Raw genomic sequence first — 9,940 nt, 5'->3', positions numbered from 1 at the left:
AAACAAAATAAATAAATTTTTAAGCAAAATATTGAATTTTTAATTAAAAAGTGGAATTTCTAACCATAAAGATGATTGTCCAACCAAGAAAATGATGATTTTCTTTATTAAAAAGACACATTTTAAACAAAATATTGAATTTGTAACTACAAAGTTGAATTTCCGACCAAAAACATTAATTTTCACCCGAAAAGATGATATTTTTATTAAAAAGACCAATTTTAAACAAAATAAATAAATTTTTAAGCAAAATATTGAATTTTTAAATAAAAAGTTGTATTTCCAACCAAGAAAATGATTTTTTTTATATTAAGAAGACACATTTTAAACAAAATATTGAATTTTTAAATAAAAAGTTGAATTTCTAACCAAAAAGATTAATTTTCACCCGAAAAGATTATTTTTTTTATTAAAAAGACAAATTTTAAACAAAATAAATAAATTTGAAGTAAAATATTGAATTTTTAAGTAAAAAGTTGAATTTCCAACTAAAAATATGAATTTTTTTATTGAAAAGACCAATTTTAAACAAAATAAATAAATTCTGAAGGAAAATTTGAATTTTTAAATAAAAACTTGAATTTCTAACGAAAGATATGATTTTTTTTATTAAAAAGAGAAATTTTGAACAAAATAAATAAATTTTTAATCAAAATATTGAATTTTTAAATAAAAAGTTGAATTTCTAACGAAAAATATGATTTTTTTTTATAAAAAAGAGAAATTTGGAACAAAATAAATAAATTTTTAAGCAAAAAACTGAACTTTCAATTAAAATGGTGAATCTTCAAAACAAAAATATACTTTCAAAGAAATAGGTTAGTTTTTAACCAAGAACATCTTCAAACAAGAAAATTAATTTTCTACCAAGAAAAACTCATTTTCACCAAAATTATGAATCTTTCCGCCAAAAAATGAATTCTTAACCAAATAGTTGAATTTCTAACAAAAAAGGTGAAATTACAATAAAATAGATTGATTTTCTAACAAAAAAGTCAAATTTGCAACAAAATATATAAATTTTCAACCAAAAAGATTAATTTTCAACGAAAATTATGAATCTTTTCCCCAAAAAATGAACTCTCGACCATATAGTTAAATTTACAACCATAAAGATGAATTTCCAATCAAGAAAATGATTATTTTGTTATTAAAAAGGCAAAATTTAAACAAAATAAATAAATTATTAAGAAAAGAATAATTAATTTTTTAACTAAAAAGATGAATTTCTGACCAAAAAGATTAATTTTCAACCACGAAAATTAATTTTCTACAAAAAGAAATTAGCTTTTGGCAAAATACATTAATTTTGAATCAAATAGTTAAATTATCAATTAAAAAATATAATTTTGAAACAAAAAATCAATTAGTTCAAATTTTCGTTTAAAAACATTATTTTTAGCAAAAACCAAACAAAATTTCAACAAAATTGTTCAATTTTCAGCCAAACAAATAGCTTAAGAATATTAATTTTCTACCAAAAAAGACGAATTTTTGACCAAAAAGAAGAATTTTTAAAAAAGAACATTAATTTTGCACAAAATACGTGAATTTTTAACCAAATAGTTAAATTTTCAACTTAAAAAAGATTACTTTTCTACCAAAAATTAAATATTTTAATTTTTAGTCTTGGAAGTTATTTTCAACAAATAAACAAAGAATTTTTAACAGTATAGGTAAGTTTTTAATGAACTAACAAATTTTTTATCAAAAAAATTAATTTTCAGGAACAATTTGAATTAAAAAAAAACATTTTAATTAATAATATTAATGTTTGACCAAAAAATACACCTTAAACATTCAATTAAAAAATTTTGTCAAACAAACAAGGCGAGTTTTCAGCAAAATAAATCATTTTTCTAAAAAATAAATCAATTTTCAAGAAAATAAAGCAACTTCCAATCAATGAAATCTTTTTTTAAGAAAAATTATGAATCTTTCAATAAATAAAATTAATTTTTCAACCACGAACATTAAGAATTTTCTACCAGAAAAATTAAATTTTGACAAAAGACATCAATCTTCAACCAAATAGTTAAATTTTTAACTATAAACTATTTATTTTCAACTAAATGTCGAACAATTAAATTGGCATTTGAAGAAAAATTAATTTTCATTTAAACAAAGAACGAGTTTTCAAAAAAATGTTGCAACATCTAATAAAGATAAATTATGAACTAAAAATAGAATCGTTAAAATTTCGATTGAAAAAATTCATTTTTTGCCCTAAAAATTAATTTTTTAAATTAAGAAAGATAAATTTTCAACTAACAAGAATAATTTTTTCCTAAAAAATACGGATTTTGTATCAAAATACCTGAATTTTCAACTGACAAAACTAACTTTTAAACACAAAATAAAATAGTTTTTTTGTCTAAATATTCATATTTTCATATATTTCATACAGTTTTGATATTTTCCTGTTTCATGATATCTTCTTCCTCACTTTATTCTTCAAAATTGTAAATTTATTGTAAATTTTGGTTGAAATTTATATATTTTGTTGAAAATTTTGATCGAGATTGATCTTTATTAGTTAAAAATTCTACTTTTTGGTATTAAAAATAGCTATTTTTGATTTATTTAATTAAAATTAAAATTTTTGCAGAACCTATTTTTAACTGTTGAAAATAAAAAAATTTATAATCAAATTTTCAAAGTCAGCAGTCAATAATAGAAGAAATCTGAAAATTAAATTTTCAAATGTGATAAATTAAACTCTTGATAATTGATGAAGATTCAAGTCTTGAAAATAAAATAAAATTGAAAACTGAATAAAACTGAGTTTTTTCAATTTTCAACAGTTAAAAATGAAAATTTATTATTAAATTTTGAATAGAAGAATTTTCAACAGTTTGAATTTTAACTGCTGTAATTGGAATAAAATTGATAATTAAATTTTCAACTGTTCAAATCCAATTATTGAAAATTAAAAAAAAATACAATAAAGGAGATAAATTTTTTTTTCATCTGTGATAAATTTTACACTTAGTAATTGAAGTAAATTCGACTGTTGAAAATTTAAAACAAATGGAAGAAAATGAATAATTGAATTTTCAACGGGTCAATTTTTTAATTTTGAAAATTTGAAAAAGTTGTAAAATGAAGTATGTTTTCGATGTAAAAATTTTTTAATTAAAAAATTTGTGATAATTTTAGCAAAATTCATAATTTTTTGATTTTTCTAAAGATTTTTTAAACAAATTTAATGAGCAAATGCATTAATCAGGTATTTGACTACAGAAAAATTACTTTTTTTTTTAGGAATTTCATGAAAACTTCAGCAAAATTTATAATTTTTTTATCAATTTTATGATTTTTTTTAACAAATACATTAATCAGGCATTTGTCGCCAGAAAAATTCTTTTTTTTCTATTTCAACTTTTTTAATTAGGAACTTCATGAAAAGTTCAGCAAAATTTATAATTTGTTGATCAATTTTGTGCTTCTTTAAACAAATTTCATAAACAAATGTATTATTCGGTATTTAACTATTTTGTTGAAAATTAATTTTTTTCTTTCGTTAGAAATTAATTTTTTTAACTGAAAATTGATTGTTTTCAGTTAAAAATTAATGTATTTTGTAAAAAATTCCTCTTTTTGGTTGGAACCAACTGTTTTTTATTGTAAATTAAAATATTTTGTTATTGAAATATGAACCACTACATTTTTCTATCAGAATGCATCTTTTTTGGAATCAAAATATAATTGATTGGTTGAAATTTAAACTCTTTTGTTGAAAGTAATTTTTTTAATCAAAAATTTATCTTTTTAATTGAAAATGTTGTATCTTTAGTTGAAAAATGCGCTATTTTGTTGAATATTCGTTTGAAAATTTAAATATTTCAGTTGAAACTTTAAATATTTTGTTGGTATTTTTTTTTTTTTTAAATTAATTTTTTAGTTTCAAAATTCAATTATTCTAGTTAAAAATACATAATTCCAGTAGAAAATTCTCATCCCTTTGGTTGAACATTAATTTTTTTTACTGAAAATTTAACTATTTAATTTTTGGTTGACAATTTATCCTTTTCAATTGAAAAGTCAGGTATTTAGTTGAAAATGCAGCTTTTTGGTTTAAAATTTAATTTGTAAATTTTTCAGTTTGATGAAAAATTGTTTTTAAACGAAAATTTAAATATTCAATTTTTTGTTGAAAATTGATGTTTTTTCCTTCTTAAAATTTAACTAGTTAAAAACATTTAGAAACATAAAAAGTATAAAGTTAAATGAAACAAATAAAATTTGGTCTAAATTTGCATTAATTTTCAAAACTATTTGTTTAAAAACGTACCTATTTTGTTGAAAATTCATTTTTTTCGGTTTGAAAATAATTTTTTGATTGAAAATTGATCGTTTCATCATAAATTAAAGAATTTTTTATTGAAATATTAACTACTACATTTTTCTATCAGAATTAATCTTTTTTGGAATTAAAATATAATTTATTGATTCAAATTTAAACTCTTTTGTTGAAAGTAATTTTTTTAGTTGAAAAATGCGCTATTTTGTTAATTATTCGGTTGAAAATTAATTTTCATTCGAAAAAATTAAATATTTTAGTTGAAACTTCAACTATTTTGTTGGTATTTTTTTTATTTGAAAATTAATCTTTTGGCTTCAAAATTCAATTATTTTAGTTAAAAATTCATTATTTTAGTTGAAATTTAATCTTTTTTGTTCAAACTGCAACTATTCAATTTGAAAATTATTCAGTTTGGTGGTAAATTATTTTTTTACCAAAAATGTAAATTTTAAATTATTTGTTGAAAATTTTTTTTTTTTTTTTTAAATTTAACTAGTTTAAAAAATTTGGAAAAGATAAAAAAAATAAAGTTAAATGAATCAAATAAAATTTGAGCTAACTTTACATTAATTTTCAAAACTATTTGTTTAAAAACGTATTTATTTAGTTGAAAATTCGTTTTTTTTTCAGTTTGAAATTAATTTTTTAGACTGAAAATTAAACTATTCTATTTTTGATTGAAAATTGATTTTTTTTAGTTAAAAACTCAAATATCTGGTTCAAAATTCATGTATTTTCTTGGAAATTTGTACTTTTTAGTAGAAAATTAATCTTTTTGGTTGAAAATTTATCTTTTTGTCTGAAAATTCAACAGTACGTTTGCAATTTTTTCTCTATCTTGACTGGAAAATATTTTTTAGTTGAAAATTCGTCTTTTTGGTTGGAATGAAGTGTTTTTTTATTATAAATTAAAATATTTTGTTATTGAAATATCAAGTATTACATTTTTCTATCAGAATTCATGTTTTTTGGAATGAAAATATAATTGATTGGTTAAAATTTAAACTCTTTTGTTGAAAATCATTTTTTTTTTGTCTTAAAAATTCATCTTTTTAATTGAAAATGTTGTCTTTTTAGTTGAAAAATGCGCTATTTTGTTCAATATTCAGTTAAAAATAAATTTTCTTTTTAAAAATTTAAATATTTTAGTTGAAACTTTAACTATTTTGTGGGTAATTTTTTTTAAATTAATTTTTTTGCTTCAAAATTCAATCATTTTAGTTAAAAATTCATCTTTTTGGTTTGAAATTTAATTTGAAAATTCGGAAGTTTGTTGGAAAATTATTTTTAAACGAAAATTTAAATTAAAAAAAATTAGTTCTAACATTACATTCATTTTTTAAACTACTTGGTTAAAAATGTACCTATTTTGTTGAAAATTCGTCTTTTCTGGTAGAAGATTATGTTGGTTGATTGAAAATTCAACTATTTGATTTAATTTTTTTTTATTTTGTGACCAAACGTCTAAAAAAATGGCACTTTTCTTGATTAAAAGTGCAACTGTCTGGTTAAAAGTGACTACTTGAAATGAAAGTGAACTTTTTTTCTGTAAATTCAACCGTTTCGTAGAAGATTGATATTTTTTACTAAAAAATTTAACTGGTTGGTTCCAGATTTAGGTATATAGTTGAAAATGTGTCTTTTTTTTTTTTAAGGAAATTCAATTTTTCTGGTGAGAAATGCCACTGTTTGGTTGAAAATTAATCTGTTATAATATTTAAATTTTTGAACAAAAAGATCAATTTTCTACAAGAAAAGATGAATTCTCAAATAAATAAATCAATTTTAATCAAAACAAGGACGATTTTTCAACAAAATACTTCACTTTAAAAAGAAAATTGATTTTCTACTAAAAAAAATGAATTATCAACAAAAGATATAATATTTCAACTAAACAGGGTAATTTTCTACTGAATTGTTGAATTTTCCAGCCGAAACTGCGAATTTTCTACAAAAATTTTGAATCTTCAACAAAAAATTTAACTTTAAATTGAAACAGATTAATTTTTTATCAGACAGTAGAGTTTTTAAGCAAAAAAAATGTGAAATTTCTAAAGAGAGAGATTAATTTTGAAACCAAAAAGATAAATGTTCAACAAAATAGTTGAATTTTCAATAAATAAATCAATTTGTCATAGAAAGAAGAAACTTTTATTTTATCAAACTTTTTAATTTAAAAAATTTGTTGAAAAATTGTATTTTTTGGTGAAAAATTATTCTTTTTGTTTAACATTAATCGTTTTAGTTAAAAATCCAAGTATTCAAGTTAAATATTAACTTTTTAAGTTAAAAAAATATATTTTCGGTTAAAATAAAATTATTTGGTTAAAAAATTGTATTTTTTTTAGTTGAAATATTATGTATTTTATTGAAAAATTGTCTTTTTGGTAGATAATTAATGTTTTTGTTTTAAAATTAATCTTTTTGTTTGAATATTTGTGCTTTTGGTTTAAATTCGTAGATTTCAGTTAAAGACTCATTATTTTAGTTAAAACTTCATCACTTTAGTTAAAATTTTTTTTGTTGCGGAAAATTAATTTTTTGGCTGAAAAATTAAGATTTTAATTTTTTGTATTTGAAAATTCATGTTCTGCTTTGAAAAATCGTCATTTTTAGAAGAAAATTAATCTTTTTGGTTAAAAATGGATCTCTCTTGTTAAAAATTCAATAGTTTTACTTGAAAATATAGGAATTTGAAGTAACTTTTGTAACTTAAATTATAATGAGTTTTATTTTTTTTTTAATTATCCATAATAAGAGGTAGTTAAAAAAAATTTTTTTTTTGTTTCCAGCGGCCCCCGAGAGTCTCAACTCTCAAGTTTGTAAGCTATCTATAAATAAAATTTGAAGAAAACAAAAAATAGATTTGTTTCAAAAATTTGTTTTTGAAAAATCCAAAAGGTTTTTGAAATAAAAAAAAAGTTTTTTCACAATACAACGCCTTATTATGAATAATTTAAAAAAAACGACATCTTATTATCATTAAAATCACAAAATTTATGAAAATTCAAAGAACAAAAAAATTGTAATGTTGAATGTCTTTAAGTTTTTTTAATTACTAAAAAATAATTTAGGCTTTTGTTCAGCACAAAAGAGAACGGATTCTAGAATTTTTATTAAAATTATATTTGAAGTATTATTTATTTAATTATTTCATAATGAGGAGACACATAAATTGGATTTAATTAATTTAATAAATAATTTAATTTAATTGAGAAAAAAAAAGAAATTATTTATGATAAACTCGCAAAAATTTCTCTTTCCAGATGATTGCAACGTATTTATCACACCTAACTCTCAAATCGAACATCGATGCAAAAGCCGTGGAAGCGACATTTTGGGATGCTCCTAAAAAAGAAGGCGAAGCCGAGACTTCAAGTGAACACGAATCCCAGTCATTAATTCAGTAAGTTAAGTGTCCACCCAATAAAATACCAAAAAAAAAAAAACGTACAAGTGCTACCTGATGCAGGGGTCTCGATTTACACAAAGAAAATAAAAAAGTTGATATTTTAAACAAGGAAATGTTATAATTTTAAATAAAAAACAGTTTATTTGATCCAAAAAGGAAGCATTTACAAGATAATATTTGAATTTCGTACCCAATAGTTGAATTTTCAACAAAGAAAATTATCTTTTTATAAGAAAAAACGAATTTTCAATCATATTGTTTAATTTTGTGCGAAACATTTCAATTTTCAAATTAAAAAGACGAATTTTTAACCAAAAAGTTTATTTTCAACAGAGTACTTAAATTTTCAGTTAAAAAAATAGTTTCACTTTAACCAAGGAGTTCAATTTTCCACCGAAAAATACGAAATTAAAGAAAATGCATACATTTTCAGTCAAAGAGTTGAATTATGAACAAAGAAGATTAATTTTTTACAAAAAAAAAAAAAACACGAATTCTTAATAAAACAGTTTAATTTTGTTTTAAAGAATGGAATTTTCAGCAAAAGAAGATAACTTTTCTATAAGAAAAGACGAATTTTAAACAAACAAGATTAAATTTTTATACGAAAAAAAAGAATTTTCAATCAAATTGTTTAATTTTGTATCAAAAAGTTTTCATTTGAAAAAAGCGAATTTTCTACAAAGGTTAGGAATTTTCAACCAAAAAAGAATGAACTTTTCAAAAAATGATTCAACTTTTACCAAGGAGTTCAATTTTCCACCAAAAAAATATGATTAAAAAAAAAAAACACATTTTCAATCAAATAATTGAATTTTCAACAAAGAAGATTAATTTTTTACAAAAAAAAAAAACACGAATTTTTAATGAAACAATTTAATTTTGTATTAAATACTGGAATTTTTAGCCAAGAAGATTAATTTTCTATGAGAAGAGACGAATTTCAAACAAATATGATTAATTTTTTACAAAAAAAAACGTATTTTCAATCAAATTGTTTAATCTTTTAGTGAACAAAATTAATTTTTACCCCCAAAAAAACGAAATTTCTACTAAGATTATGAATTTTCAACCAAGAAAGAATTAAATTTTCAAAAAATAGTTTAAATTTAACCAGGAAGATCAATTTTCAACAAAAAAAAAGACTTTTCAACAAAAAACATACATTTTCAATCAAATATTTGAATCTTCAACAAAGAAAATTAATTTTTTACAGAGTAAAAAAAATCACGAATTTTTAATAAAACAGTTTAATTTTGTACCAAAAATTGAAATTTAAAAAAAAAACAAGATTAATTTGTTACAACAATAAAAAACACGAATTTTCTATAAAATTGTTTAATTCTGTAACAAAAAAAATGAAGTTCGAATTCAACAAATTTATTTTGTAAGAACAAAAGACGAAATTTCTACTAATATTATGAAATTTCGACCAAATAAGAATTAACTTTTCGAAAAATCTTTTTTATCATAAATAAAAAGTTTGTATTTTTTATGTGTAAAATTTATTTTTTAACGAAACAGTTAACTATTCCATTTTGATTCATCTATTATTGCTCGATATTCATAATTTTAGTTTTATATTACATTATTATTGTAATTATATTTTTTGTTGAAAATGGATCATTTTTCGTGAAAAATTAAATTATTTCGTTGGCAATTTTTTTAAACTATTTTGATGAAAAATCGTATCGTTAAGTAGAAAATTGATCCTGTTTGAAAATTCATTTTTTCGAATTGAAATTAAAACTTCTTGATCAAAAGTTACACTCTTTTGTTTAAAACTTATCTTTTTACTGTAAAATTCATCTATTATTGTCCAGTCTGCCCCTAGTGTCCACCTTATATACCTTTCATGTAAACTCTCAATATCTTTCCTTTCTTTCCATCCCCATATCTCTGCTCCATAACCTAAAACCGGCCATACCAGCGTATCAAATAACCACATTCTCCTTCTCCAATTTTTTTTGAACCTCCGTTGTCCTATTCCCCATATCTGTTTCATTACCCCTGCTGCTTTTTTTTATCCTTTCTCTTACATGAGCTGTATGATCTCCATTCTTCTGCAAGATATATCCCTAATATTTATACTCTTTGACTTCTTCTAACTTTATTCCTTTCCATCTCCCTGTCCATTCTTTCTTCCTTCCTCCACCTTTTCTAAACCTCATTATCTTTGTCTTTTCTACATTTACATTCAGCTTTTTCCCATCTAAGTATTT

At 20.8% G+C, this 9,940-nt stretch overlaps 1 protein-coding gene across 1 annotated transcript in view; it reads left to right on the top strand.

Annotated features, from left to right (window-relative positions):
• The window catches only part of LOC117172891 (TNF receptor-associated factor 6-like), a 32,659-nt gene that overhangs the window by 18,286 nt on the left and 4,433 nt on the right, over window positions 1-9,940 (top strand). Inside the window, exon 5 of the mRNA XM_033361178.1 lies at window positions 7,573-7,712. Within this exon, the coding sequence (XP_033217069.1) occupies window positions 7,573-7,712 (140 nt within the window). The remainder of the gene's footprint in view (window positions 1-7,572; window positions 7,713-9,940) is intronic.

The sequence above is a fragment of the Belonocnema kinseyi genome, chromosome 5 (assembly GCF_010883055.1).
Source record: "Belonocnema kinseyi isolate 2016_QV_RU_SX_M_011 chromosome 5, B_treatae_v1, whole genome shotgun sequence".
Classification (NCBI taxonomy): domain Eukaryota; kingdom Metazoa; phylum Arthropoda; class Insecta; order Hymenoptera; family Cynipidae; genus Belonocnema; species Belonocnema kinseyi.
Note: the sequence above shows the minus strand (reverse complement) of the source record. Positions and strands in the feature narration are given on the sequence as shown.